Source organism: Hoplias malabaricus, chromosome 5 (genome assembly GCF_029633855.1).
Source record: "Hoplias malabaricus isolate fHopMal1 chromosome 5, fHopMal1.hap1, whole genome shotgun sequence".
In the NCBI taxonomy this organism is placed as follows: Eukaryota; Metazoa; Chordata; class Actinopteri; order Characiformes; family Erythrinidae; genus Hoplias; species Hoplias malabaricus.
Window position 1 is genome coordinate 37,867,102 of NC_089804.1, and position 15,176 is coordinate 37,882,277.

Sequence of the window (15,176 nt, forward strand, 5' to 3'; positions counted from 1 at the left end):
CACTTGTTTTATTTGTTATTTCTTAATTCAAAAAGCTGTATCTATAGCCTTGCCCTACATTAATTTAACGATGGCAGATTATACAAACTAATGGTATAAATTAAACTAGTTAGTTGGTTAGTTATAGTTGGAGCCAAAAGTTTATATACGCCTTCACAACTGCACCTTTCATTACATAATGGTTCTTGAGTTAGTTAAATTAGGTTTATTTCCACAAGAAGTCGTGTCTGAACAATAGCTAGAAGACTTGTTTATTTCAGGCTTTACGTCCTATATCAGATTTTAAGTGGTTTAGAAGTTTATATACTTTTGTCAGTATTTGGTGGCATTCAATGTGCTTTTTTTCTTTTTTCAAACCACATCAGGGCTCTGTGACGGATACTCGACTTTGTCACAGGTCTTAGTCCTAGTGAACACACCAGTCTCAGAGTAGAGGCTCTTAATGGTGGATATAGACGCTTTGGAAGCTCCTTAACCGGCTCCTTTTTGTTGTTTTTGATTCATTTTCAATCAAAGGTTTGTTCAGACTTGAGATTTGATGTGCACTGCTTTTTATATTTGCATACAGTTGTTTTGTGCAGTTGCTCGTTAGTTGCTTTAGCTTGGAAATCAATCTTAAGGCATAATCAGATTAACTAGACACTTAAATGCAATCACATGTGCAATAATTAGTAATTTATTTCTAGTTTGGCGGTTGGACAGTCAAAAGCTTTTAAAAGTCAGTACATCTGAAGAGACGGTCAGCTTGGTGTGTGTGTGTGTGTGTGTGTGTGTGTGTGAACACTTGATCCACTGACAATCTGAAGTGAATTAAAGCTGTTAGAATGACCTCTGGTTTGAACAAAGCAGATAACTTCATTCACTCACTAAATGGTCATTTTGAATGTGTGGAGTTGTGCAATAGTAAGTCTGAATGCCTTTAGCCGAGGTGCAGGTAAACGTCTGTCCTTACCTCTGTAGCTAAATTAAAGCTGTACGTGTGCAGTGCTTCACTTTTGTTTTTACTTGTTTGAATATACAGAGGGCATCTGTGTGTTTGTTTGCTTTTATTTATTTATTTTTGGCTAAACTCTTGTTTCCACTCTTTTGCCCTTCTTGAAAAAGCCCAAACACACTGTTTGAATTCTTCACAACTCGGTTCTAACTTAATTCCAGGAAACCGAAGTTGCTTTGTTTAGTTTGTTTTGTGTTTCATGCTCTGGTCCCCCCTTTGACTTTTCAAATTCTGAGCTAATCTCCACTGCCCCAGCCTGTGCAAGAGGGTCTGATCTAACTGAGTTTACAGATCAGACTGGATGCCATAATGAAGCATCCGTGGAGTGTGTTAGGCTGAGGTTAATTGGGGTCAAGGATGAGGATTTCTCACTAACCGAGAGAACACAATGAGATTACACTCGACCGCTGTCCTTTCTGGGCTTTTATACAACTATTTCATAATGTCCCTGAAACATCCACTTGGGCATAAATATCAAAAACTGAAAGACAGCAGGGTATGAAATAAACAAACATCATTCTGATGACTAGGCAGTGGTAGCAGTTACTAGGTAAATAACAAAATCAGGATAGTTTATGGATCGCTGTGGTTTCATCTGCTGTCGGCGGAGGGTATGTCTTTAAGATGCATGCAAGTGCTTGCTTCGTCGAGGAACTTGCTGCTTCTTTATTTTCCAGTTCCAGGGAGATGAGCTATTTTAATGCTAGTCGTCCTCAACCCAGGTTTGTCTGAGGCCAGCTTGAACTGTGTGATTTTATTGAATTCTGTTTGAGAGTCAATACAAGGCTGAATGAGGAGATGGGAGATTATTGATGGCTTTGGTCCCGTTGATTTCAGAGAGGAACAGATTTGACTGTAGCGGCCTCCTATGAGGCTGTAAATCGCGTGCCGGTAGATAGCTAAGTTTGTTAAGTTGAAGGCACAGAGAGAGAAAGAGATACAAACAGAGGGATGGAGAGAATAAGGGAGGGCAAGGGAGAGAAAATTAATTTATTTTCCCCCCTCTGCCAGCCTGCTAGTTCTTGAAAGAGTGGCTGAAGGAAGCTGGATTAGGACAGCTGTGCTTAACGCAAGGGCTCATCTGCCTGATTCAAGCCCAGAGATCATTGATTAAAAAAAGCCATCTCCAAATCCAGCGCTGTAGTGATACTGCTGTCCGCTCTTTAGCCCTCCGTGTGTGTGTGTGTGTGTGTGTGTGCCATTGTGCCCAGTGGAGAGACGTGGCCACAGATACGCTGGCAGATTACACGGGTCAATTATACCCTTAATCTGCCTTTCCAGTGGGATTACGGCTGCCTGGCATTGATTGATTCAGAGTTTTTCCGTTGACCTTGGCAGTTATCAGCTCTGCGAGATTGCACTTTATGACGACGGTTAAAGCTGCTTTGGCGGCAGCGATTCCGTGTGGCGGTGGATTGAGGCTGAGCCTCTCCTGCCACTTCTGCCACTGTTGGATTCTGTTGTGCTCAACAGACCTGCAATACCATTTCACTGTCTGGGACACTTCACCACTTTGCAGGCCCGGTCACGACCCGCCAACTCAAGTGAACAGTTTAATCAACTTTAGCCACCGCGCAAAGTTAACACTCTGTCTGCCGCCTGATCACTCGTCCCAGTTGTTGTGAAATCAAAACACGTTAGCGCTGCACTGTCCTGACACTTACAGTCATGTGTATGTAAGGTTTGCATCTCTCTGCTCAAATAACAAGTTTTCAGATTGAAACATAATTAATTCATCTCTCTAAAGGTTTTCTGAGAATTATTGCACAGCCATTTATTAATTGGCAAAAACGTAAGAATTTGAAAACATGAAATTCTAATTTAAATCATAATTCAATTAGAAAATGACAAAATTAATTCCATAAACACTTCAAAATTGATTAGTTCTCAAAATGTTGCATTATGTTCTTAACACTATATTTTTTCCCTGCGATGAAAAATGTTAATGATTGTAAAGCGTTATTATAATCGTCACGTCAGACATTTGATGTGCCCTTACTGTTTTTCTCTCCATTTTAATCGCTTTAGTTTGAGAAATAAACCAATTGAATAAAGAAGCTTTACACAAGTAATTGTGACGCTAGCGGCTGAAAACCTATCAAAAAAAAAAATAATAAAAAGACTAAAAGAGAACCAACAGGTACTCCCACGGTTATTGTTCAAAACACGTTAAAAGGTTTCGTTCCTTTCAGGATGGAGCCAGAGCTGCTGCTGTAAGCTGCTTAGGTTTCCGATAATTACAGGAGCTGAGTTTCTTTCTTTTTTCCTCGCTATTCTGGATGAGCCCTCAGCATGTTGGGCGTAAACCCCGCTGACCCACAAAAGTGGGTTAGTGCAGCGGCCGCTTCTCATTTAAAATGAAGGAAAATACAAGAAACTATTTAAAAAACATCAGAGTTCTAGCACCATTTTTCAAATTACATGATTTCTGAAAATGAGTCAAAGCATCCATCTACGGGGTGATCTGCCGAACTCAGTTTACAGTTTTTTGAAGTTTAATAAACAAATTTGGGAAGTACAGGTTCTCCACAAAGAGCACACCTTTTCAATCCTAATGGAAAATGATTATTTATTTGCTGAAGTGTTTAACAACGTGAGACCGAGTTAAAGAAATTGCTACTAACCGTCTTTTCACGGTAGAGAGTGTGTTAACTTATTTTCACGAGGACATGTTTCGTTTGAACACTGGCACACAGCTGTATATCACCTTACATTACTGCACTATAACCATAGCCTTGTGAACAGGAAATGTAACCAACCACTTAGCTCTCTCTCGCTCTCTCTCTCCCTCTCGCTCTCTCTCCATGATGTAAAGTGAGGTATGGTGGTATTTGTTTGATTAACTAGTCTGACTGGAGTGACAGCTGCTAGTGGGTGTGTATACGAGAGGCTCAGCGCGGGTCCGCCTTTGTACATCTGTCAGTGCGGAGGCAGGGGAACGAGGGTGAAAAGAGACAAATTGGTCCCAAAAGGCAGGCCATTCACCTTCGGCTGCCCCCCTCCGTCCCCCCTCCCTCCCCCGGCCCATTCAGGTGCTCTGCGGGACTCTCAAGTGCTTGCTGGCTTATTCCATTTTGCCCCCCTCCCTCCCCTTCTATCCCACCCCCTCACCCCCCACCCCCTTCACCCCCAACCCATTCAGGCCAAGCAACCAGAAGTGTTGTGCTCCTCATTCGGCTGCGTCTCAATCCGCCTCTAAGCGTTCCTTTTGTGAGCAGAATGGCTCACTTTGCTCTGGGTTCCTTACTCATTTTTTCCCCCCTCTCCTCCTTTCTTTCCGTCCTCCCACCCCTCACTCCTTTGTGTGTTTACTCAATGACACGAATGCAGGCTATAATTCCCGCCATTTAGTTCATCCCAACAAGCTCGTTCTCTCTTTCTGAGTGTGTTTTGGCGAAGGAAGCTCTGTTTGCATACTGTTATCCATTTAGTGGTTGGACCCTCGTGCATAAGTTTAGAGTCCGCTGGCGGCCCTGTTTCCAATAGTGGTGGGCTTTTTTTGTCTCCACGGTTGTCTAGGCGGATCAACGAGCGAGAAAAGTGCAGCGAGGAAATCTGAAAAGAAATTCCCCACATTTTAACATCCTCACTCAAACCATTAAAGAGAGTGACACGGGTTTATGAATTCAGTCGTTTGCCCGTTTACCGAGCTTTCTTTTCGCTCTATAAAAAATTAAGCACCTCTCACAGATGTAGCAGTAGCCTGAGCAGAAACACTGGAGGGGTTGTTGCACTTAAGGCTTCAGCGAGGCATGTAAATCTTTGGCGGCCTACTCTTTGTACAAGCAGCACAATCAAAAACAGTTTGAAACTCGCATGCTTGCTGGGCCTAAAACTTTTCCTTCAATCCCTCCATTCAGTAGTCCCATTTCTGCAAGGAGAGAGCGAGAGAGAGAGAGAGAGAGAGAGAGAAGAGCTTGATTTGAGTGCTAACACAATGCCATGTTAGAGGAACATGTTTAGAGTCGTGTGTTTCCTGTGAAAAGTTTTTTTTTCTCCTCTGGGTCAGCATGTCCTGTGGTGCAGAGAGAGAGGGAGACTGGGGAAACATGGGGTCTTTCGGTGTGAGTTACCATGGTAATTGAGTTCCGTCATCAATGGACCACCTCTCAGGGGCCAGAAAGCACAAGATAATAGGCCAACAGCGGCCACGAACAGCAAGCAGGTAGGATTAGCCCGTCCCTTTGTCCTAAGAGCATAATGTCTTGTAGTCAGTTTTAAAGAGTCCTCGGCGTTCTGGGCCTCCCCACTCTCACCTGCTGGGGGGTCCGATTCAGCCGCCTGGCCAGGGAAAAGGGCGAGGGCCCTGCAACCCGCTGCCCGCTCACAGACGGCTCTTTTTAAGCAGAGACAAAGAGACAGACCCTGGCTGAGGAGAGGCAGAGAGAGGCCAGGCCTTGGATCCCTGGCTGTTTTACTTACTTACAGGGAGTAATATGAACAATTCTGAGACCACTATTCATTGAACACTCATTATATACAAGGAAAACTAAATTAAAATGTTTTTTTTTTCTTTTTTACAGGTCGTTAAAAGTTGTTTCACTTCCTGTAAGGAACCTTTGAGCCATTATGTTAATGTTTGTTTGTTTTTTTTAGATCCAGCTTGATTTCCTCCAAGATGAAAGCTTTAAGTAATGTTTGTCTGATACAAATTTGTTTGAGGCTCTATCTACCAACGTTTGTCAGGAACTCCACTGACTTTATATATTTCTTAACTCCTGCTTTTGGTGGATGAGGATGGTCAGAGCAAGGAGTGGTATTGATATAAAAGGAGAAGTAGGAAAGACGTGATGAGAGAGAGAGGGAAACATTGCAGCACTCGGCCTTTCTTATCCTCTCCGGCAGCCTGTCATTTTGCATTAGCATCAGCGCTAGCAACAATCATCATTCCATCCCTCCCGCTAATTGCAGACACAGCTGGGTCCCAGCGGGAGAGCTTCTCAAGCAGCATCGGTCACAGAGAGCAGGCCCACTCTCACATGTATACACACACACACCCACACACACACACACACAGACACACACACACACAAACACACACGCATACATACACTTAACTCATTCCCGATCTTACTCACTTATACATTCATTTACATGTATATACACACACACATACGCATGTACACACTTCTACGAACTCATTCAAACGCACACATTACCACCAGCAAGGGCAGAAAGAGGCAGAGTCACAGGTTGCTTGTAATCCCCATGTACCCCCCACCAAGTCCCCGCCTCCTCTACAGCATTCCTGCCTTTGTAAAGGGGACCTTTTTGTAAGCACAAAAGCCCGAGTTGAGCCCACACCAGCTCCCACTAGAGCTGTAATCGGCCCTTAAATTTTGGACCAAATCTGAATACGGCCTCAGAGTCCGAACCACATTACATCAGGTTTTGAGTCTGAAACTCGAGAGTCCGAAAAAATTCAGACATACTTTTGCATTTAAATTCATACCGACAAAACACTACTGACGAGCTTAAATGTTAAATGATAGCCACAGCAAAATGAGTGTGTACTGACAGTAATGGCTGTCATTGGATGATAGATAATAATAATAATAATAAAACTATCAGTCTGAAACTCGTTGAACAGGACATCACTCATGTTGTTAGCACTTTATCTAAAACTTCCAGAGTGCTGCTTTGGTTCGGTTTCCACAATCTGAAATAGAAAATAAAATAATAATATAATAATCATACATTTTTATGAAAAAGCGCCTTTCAAAAGACCCAAGGAGTACAATAGATAATAAAATAAAAAGGGAAATACACATAAATACATACAAACATAGACACATACGTAACCATAAAGACGTACACATTATCATCCATGTGCTAGTTTAAAACGATGAGTTTTGAGTGTGGTTTTAAAAACATCTGCAGATGAACAAGCTCACAGTTCATCAGGACGACTATTCCACAGGCAAATAATAATCTGATCATTTTCAGTTGGGCATTTGAGAAATTAACTCGACTCTTAGTAGAAAAAAGAACACTTGCCAAGCTCACAAAGTGCTGACTTGCAAAGTTAAAAACGTTTAGGCCTTAGGTCACTGATTACACATGTTGGAGTTCTCCTTTTACGTACGGGAGTACTTCTACCTCCCGTCCAATAGGGGCAACGTTTATTACACACGGTCTTGACAAACAACCAGGAATAAACATGAAGTTTTATCCATGCGTGCCACAAAAACAGAAATACATGATAAATGTTACCATAATTACCCTTACCTATGTTTATAATTTAGAAAAATAAGTAAAAGGAAACAGAGAGAAAATTAAATAATAAAAAAAAACAAATCCCAAGTGTGTTACCAAATATTCATCCACGAATCTAAGCTAAAACTACAACAAAAACTCATAGTCCTCATTTAGAACACCAGGAGTCAGTTGTAGTATTAAATACATTAGATACTATATTAAATACAACAAACATGACATATATGCCTTGTAATCTTTCACTATGGCTATTATATGAATCTATGAATAAGTAATTAAACAGATAAGCAGCCAGAAAAAAATGACCCTTAAATCTGTTACAAGTTGGAGGCGGGCCATGATATTTGTGTTTGAACTGAGTCGACAAAGGTTTAAAAAGCAATGTCCCTTCAAGTTCGGACAAATATCCCAGCTGTAAGTCCTGCTGGTGTGTTTGAGACAGATGCCTGTCTGGCTTCAGGAGTTCGGAGGGATGATGGAAGTAGTGAATACGTGTATGTGCATTTATATGAGTGTGTGTGTGTGTGTGAGATGTGCGATGGGTGTGCAGCCTTACGCTGAATTCTGTTTGTTGCCCCCCACTAGGTGCCATGGCTTCCTGTAACATGTCAAAGATGAGAGTGTGAAGGCAGGCTTGTAGCAGAAACGTGTGTGTGTGTGTGTGTGTGTGTGTGTGTGTGTGGTGTTGTAGGGGGCAGGAGGTCGTCAGCCTTTCAACACTCCCTCCTAGAGGTGTGGGGGGCCTGCAGATGTTCATGTGTGTGTGCACATTAGTGTGTATTTCAGTAATGATAGTGCATGTGCCCAACACACACACACACACACAGACACACGTTTATAAATCCCATTCCAATATCAGATGGAACTCGTTAGATGATCACAGATTTTTCCCCCGTATCCATTTGTTTCATTACGTATTCAGAGGCACGATACTCTTGTTTTGGCTGGCAGACGCCACCAGCTTCCCGCTGCTTCATATCCAAAAAAATGGCATGGTACATAATGCTCTCCGAGAGAGACTTCTGTTCCTCTCATCATAGCAGAACAAAGTGCCATAACCATCACTGTTCATTTCACAAGCCAGACCAGACACTCTTCAGTCGTTCATTTCAGTGTACGCTGCATTTTCTCTTTGTAAAGCCACATAGCCTCGTGAAATACTTCGTATTTATGCACACGTGAATATAGCTGTAATGCTAACCGTGTTAGATTATGATATACTATCTCCTTTGATTGGAAGTACATAAACATCACTTGTTTTAAGCATAAAGGGCACTGGCCTCACTATGTAGCACCAGATAGACAGTAACTACTAAATAATTCAAGTTTGAATGTGGCACAATCATCAGCAAACAGTCTACTCAATATAGAGCTATTCCGAAAGTTCAGAGAGTAGACTATTCATTGGCAGTACTATGTTTAGGCTCAGCAAGCTTAGGCCCACCTACTTGTTCATTGGCCCCCCCAAAAATATAGATGAAATTCAAAATATTTGACGTAAATCAATTCAAATCCCAATTTTACCAATAGGTACTTTCATACGGCTTTATTCTAAGCTTCAGTCTTTATCGATCAAGTTCCTAACGACATCTTCCTGTCCTGCATTAGCCTTTTGAAGACAATAATAGAGAAGTCCTTTGTTATTTACCTTAACTATGTAGCACCAGATAAACAGTAACCACTAAATAATTCAAGTTTGAATGTGGTACAATCATCAACCAGATCATTCATTCAATAGATAGTAAACACTGCATATTAATGCTTTATTACTCATTGCTGTGCAATGTATGTGTTTTGCTCATCTAACAAGACACTTTCACCAATCCACAGAATAATAATTAAACTTCACCCAAACAGGCAAATTTGCTAGGAAACTAAAAACCTAATAAATGACTTGTTTGTTTCGCTGTATATTTATGTTCACTTGTGTCCACTGGTCCCTTAATCCACCTGTAAGACATAGGATATAAGAGACATGTACTCATGTACATGTAAATTGTGGTGTGGGGGGGGTTATATACATGAGAGAAATGGAGAGCATTCACATGAAATAGGGAGCAGGAGATGGAGAAAGAAAACGAGTGTCAGAGGGAGTGAAGTTGCTCCAGGTCTGGCCTCTCTGCAGGGGTCCATCACGGACCGGCTGCCCAAGCTTTCACAGGCACACAGCACCAGCACTCCCAGATCTGCACCAGGCCCTGACTCACACACATACACATACACACACACACACACACACACACACGATGAACACACTACCAACCCCCTTCGCCTCACAAATTTACCACTAAAACTCCCTCAATGCTTCTTCTGATTTTAATGTCACTATCATAGGCTTCCCCTACAATCGCACAATGACATCCCTTCAGTCCATGTCTCTCTCTCTAAAGCTTGGTGTACACTACATGAGAATCTTAACTGTTTTTGAAAATGCGGGTCATTTTGCACTTGCAATCATTTGTTAAAAAAAATTATAAAAAATAAGATGTGAAAGTGCATGCTGGGCCATTAAACGGAAAGAGAGGGTATCATCAGGGCTCAGGGTACAGATGCCCCAAATCATAAATAATTGAAGCCCTCAGCCTCATTTAGAAGCAAAATACTATAACTATTACATTTTTATGTTTATTTTCAGGATCCTGTCTAGAAGGCAACATCTATTTTAAGCCTGATTTTAAATAATGAAACACTTGCCTGCAGCAAATTAACCCAAGAAAAACAATTACTAGCTGATAGCCTTTTTGCTTGACCAGTTGATAAATGACAGCATCAATCTCAGCCCAGTTTTCTTTGTCAGTCCAGCAGCTCCTACATCTCTGTGATCCACTAGATGCACACTGTGCCTGAGAGTCTATTCTCCATTGTTTTATTTATATTCATAGTCTTCTCATTGACTCATCTGGGTACATTACTGATATTGCACGCTATGCATTTCTTTAATATCATAACGTTTTTGAAAATATCTACAGGCCTTTGATGACTCCGGGGTTCTCCATGGTATCAATAGATTCAGATCAACTTCCCAACCTGAACAACTGGTGCAGAGTGTGTATATTTAAGAGAAATACGGAGGATAAAATGATGCTAATCCTGTAGCGTAGCACCTTCAAGACCTGGCTTGTAATCCAAGTCATTCACTCCTATTTAGCAGGCTGAAGTTTCACCACAAGGGGGTGTGATCAGCACTCCTTTTGATTCATAAAAGTGGTAATTAACAATAAGGAAACTGTCTCACATGATAAACGAATGGAAGTGGAATGGAAGAAGCCAATATTGTCACATTGTTTATTAATCTAACAAGTACAGGTCATGGTGCTTGCTGAGAACTTGACTGTTTTTATAATCCTCCAGTCTTCTGACAGCTGTGTCTTTAAATCTGAGACATAGCAGAGATATCTAAAGTGTTCCACCCTGACTTTTATCCTAGTAGTCATCTGACTGCTAACAGTACAAGACATTGTCGGAAATATGTATCTGATGCCTTGTAAAGTAGTAATGCAGTAATCTGCCAGTGAATATAGAAATAGTCTGGCTGTAATGTAAATATATGTCTTATGAAGCATGATATCCAGTTTGTTCGCTTTGCTCTGGCCACTGCAAGGCAGTCAGCTCCCATCAGCATCAGCTCGACTCAATCATAAGTAATCAATTAAACTCTAACCAAGATCCCCCCCACGGTCCAACATCTGAAGCCCAAAAGCCAAGAGCGCTGGCTGTTTGCGTTGCTTTGAGTTCAGTAAGTTTCAATGATACAACGGGGGTGGGAGATTGAAGGAGAGAGTGAACTGTTGAAAGACCCTTAATGTATTTTGTGAGCAAGTTCACAGTGACTGCAGTAAAGGCAACATGGCTGCTGGGGAAAATGAATGTTCCTTCCTCAGTGTGACAGGAGAAATAGGAGTAAGATGGGCGCAGGCTAGCAGCGGCTGACGGCAAACTGAGAACAGTGACGCCTCTCCCGGTCAAATACCAAGAGCAGCAGTGGAAGCCGATGATTGATGAGAAGATGCTCATAGGAAGCGAGTCCTTCTGTGCAAAATATCACCCTGGTTCTAATATGTTTTACTGACTTTTTCAAAAATAATAATCTTCTTGTAGGAATTTTTAATTATATTTTCTGCAGCATTCAGTGACCAGCTTCAGAATTTCAGCCTTAAGATGTAACAGGTAGTTCAGATTGGGTTTGTGTGAAGATGATCCACTTTTAAGACATTTAAAATGATACATCTTGTGTGTAGAAGTGTGGCTAAGTGTATGTCTTGCTGGAGAAAACTGCATTTGTGTTGCAGCAATGGTACACTAGCACGATGAACCTGCTGGGTACTTGGCTAACTGACCGCATGGACCTGCAGCTTCACCTCTACCAGCTGAAAATCCTCATCAGAATCGTAAAGGTAACATACACGTGCACAAATGCAATGCGCAAGGCCTAATCACTCACAGAAAACATCAGTGAATCACTGTTAGTAACGAGGGCTATAGAAGAAGGATCGTCTGTGTCTTCATGTGTTTGTAACTGACACTGGACATTGGACACTGAGATCACTTTTCAAGAATAAAGTTCAAGAATAAACTGTTGACGATGTACATTTGTGTTTGATGAGGCTACTCCTCATCAAATGGCAGGTTTGTTCATTTCAAAGCCACATCTTCTGTGTTCATGCCTGTGTTTTGCATGAAAAAAAAATGTCAAAGAAAATTATATTTTGACTTTCGCCAATATTCAATACTTGCATAGCTTGTGGTACAGATCTCTGAAGACTTAGACTGATAAATATGTCCTAAACTTGACAAAGCAAAACTGTAAATCATTTCTGAGATTGCAGTGTTGCAGGGTACTGTATCGTAGCTTTTTTTTACATTGTGATTGAAGACAGATCAGTCTCTAAAGGCAGATTATTTAAATCAGTAAGTCACAGAGGTGCATCGGCCAAGCTCAGTCTTCTCACTGCTGCTGCTAAATCTTTCTGTGTGATCTCTGGGTAGCAGCAGGAGTAGGACCATGTAAGTATGGTGCCATGTTTATTTCTGTGCTCGATCAGAGTGGCATAGAGTCCCCAGACAAACTCTGCTTCCTCTGTTACGTAAAACCTGAATGACGTCCACAACAGCAGGTTCCTGTGATCAATTTGAGCCTTCAGTTAAACTAGTTCTCTCAAAAAACAGTTTTGTGTATAATATCACACTGATCATATGCTATAAACCTAGCACAAGTGATTGGTCAGTGATTAGAGCATATATCCAGTATGATTCTATACCCAAAAATACATTTAGTAGGTTGTTATCTATCAGTATGTTAAACTCAAGTGTATTTAGTGTCAGGTCAAGCGAACGACAAGTGCGTGTTCTGAACTGAATTCATCTCTGGGCCTTTGTAGAAAAAGTACCGTGATTTCCGGTTGCAAGGCGTTTTGGACTCGACTCTGAACAGTAAGATGTACGAGACGGTGAAGAACAGACTGATGCTGGAGGAAGCCACAGCTTCTGTGAGGGATGGAGGGATGCTGGGGATCTCGATGAAGGACAGCGATGAAGAAGACGACTAGACATTATGTGGTGTTTGGTCGCAGCCTGTTGAAATGATGCATGTACTCTCGTCTGTCGTGCTCACCTTCCTTAATAATTTTTACCGTCAAGTCATACAAACCGATCAAGGGACCAACCTCAGTTATCGAGATGAGATACTAAAAACAAACAAAAAAAATGAATAGTGTATTTTATGTTTGTCGGAAGATTATGGTGACAAAAAAATGGATTCAAAAGCGTTTGGTGTTTAAAAATAATAATGTCCAAATTCCTTCCTGAATGTTTCGAAGCAATATGGAGTACTACTTGTAACCAATGTGGCGTGAGATGGTTTAGGAATAATACGTTGTGTCCCTGTTCAAAGCAAATGTGTATGGCGCTTCTTCTGTGTGATGTAAATAATGAATGGTACATAACTGTGCATAGATTATTACTCTATGGATTTTTCTTTTGGAAGTTTTTTGACTGTATGCCAGATGAATTGACTATGTTGTTATTTAACTTGTTTCTGTTGTTAAAGGTATTGTTTCTATGTGGCACACTTCCACAACAAACCAACAGTCAGTCACAGTATCTCTGTCACCACAAGGGAACAGCCATCCTTTTTTAACAAATGAGTTGTGACCAAGTCGAGATATTAGAAATGCAATATATTCCCATAGCTTCGTTGTGATATACTTTGACCGATGTCAATAATATTTTTTATGTTTTTAAGTCATTTGCAATTTATAAGATACGTTATATTTTATCTATTATACAGTTGCATAACCTATTTGGACAAAACCCAGAGAGTGTTCTCTCTATATCCTCTCCAATCCTTACTACCCCATTCCAATGACTTGTTTCTGTCTGGACTGTAGGAGCTAGTTTTGCTCTTGGCAACTGTTGCTTTGTGAAATATCTGATGCTGTGCATTGCCCCTTGTGCAGGAGGTAGCATGTCCCCCAACACTATCCAAAGCTCTTGATTTTTGTCTAAAAAAGGAAATGATGGATTCATCTTGCTTCTGCCTTATGTACATCCACACAAAAGAAAAAAGAAATTGGCTAAAAGTAAATGAATTAAACTGTTCATACAGAAAATGTACTTATTTTTTCCCATTTTTTTCTATTCTATTCTATTCAGATAAAGAATCAAGGAGCTAATTATGCATAACATTTCTGAACTACATATCACCACATCATTTTTTAATCTAGAACTTTTCATCTTGAAAACATTTCACTTTTAGCAGTGGTCCTCAAAATACAGCACTTTCTATAACCAAATAAGTGCGCCACTGAGCTGAAAACGTATTAATAAGACATCGTGAGATCAAAACATTTTGTCTGGAACAAACTGAGGAATACAGTGGTGAAGGCAGAGTGGTTTAAAACTGAAAATTACAAGCAGAAAAGTGCCAAATCAACATCGGTGCAGCCTTTTCTTCTACCCTCACCCACTCCCACTCTTGCAAAACAGACAAGAAAAAAAAACACTCTTCTCTTAAGAAACTAAGGAAGTCTGAGATTAGCACTGTGGGATTAAGTCAAAGCTCAGCTTCTGTGGCTATATTACAGAACACAAGGAGATTGAAAGAATGGCCCAAGATCATTCCACCATCCACTCCAGCAGCAGATCACCTCGGAGAGATTAAAATTACTTATGCCATTTCAAAAACAAATCAGAGCCATCCTGAAGATGAGGATTAGAGCAAACAATGGCCCAAATAACAGGCATCTTAATTATTTCATACAGAGGTCAAAATAAATCCTTCCTAGAAGAAATAAGGCAAACAAAAACAATAATTAAAATTTGCCAGCTCAGTGTAAATGACCACTACAGCAGCTAACAATGCACAGTTTTAGCATTAGCTTTAAATGTGGTTGCTACTTTAAACTAGAATTTGATAACACCTGGCTGCTGCACTAAATTATCTACTGCGTTTATAACCCTATAAAAATAAAGAAAAGATACAGTCCTTAATTCCACATTTGACAATTTGTTTGTGCGTTGGCCCATTGTACGCGGAGTATCGGATACTGTTCTCTGCCCACGATTCCCAATGCCGGTGCATTCCTCGTACAAATCACAAGAAAGCGCCCAAATATTTTGGCACTCCTTTAAAGGCGACTCCACAGAAAGCTTATAGCCTGAAACCTCTCACTCTATCCATCAGAAGTGTGAGCTGCCTTTCATGGTTTCACTGCAGTAGCTCGAGTGCTGCACAGACACTTGTTATTAGGGCATGTACTGAATGTGGCGTCGTAGTCAATTTCCTTTAGTAATTCCTTCCAGCACTACATACACAACTTCCTTTAGTTACACAGTATTAGACACCAACCGGTTCACATTGTGAAGTATAATGAAGGCAAAGTGCTCCATCTGACACCCCAGGAGCAGTGAACAGTACAGCACTGAGAGAGAGAGAGCAAGAGAGAGAGACTTTTCATCTCTTTACAGC

General features: G+C 41.0%; 1 protein-coding gene across 1 annotated transcript in view; it reads left to right on the forward strand.

The window, feature by feature from the left end:
* Positions 1 to 13,777, forward strand: part of cadpsa (Ca2+-dependent activator protein for secretion a) — a 127,838-nt gene extending 114,061 nt beyond the window's left edge. The window contains exons 27-28 of the mRNA XM_066670357.1: positions 11,500 to 11,604; positions 12,589 to 13,777. Of these exons, the coding sequence (XP_066526454.1) occupies positions 11,500 to 11,604; positions 12,589 to 12,756 (273 nt within the window). The 3' untranslated portion in view covers positions 12,757 to 13,777. The remainder of the gene's footprint in view (positions 1 to 11,499; positions 11,605 to 12,588) is intronic.
* Positions 13,778 to 15,176: the final 1,399 nt, after the last annotated feature.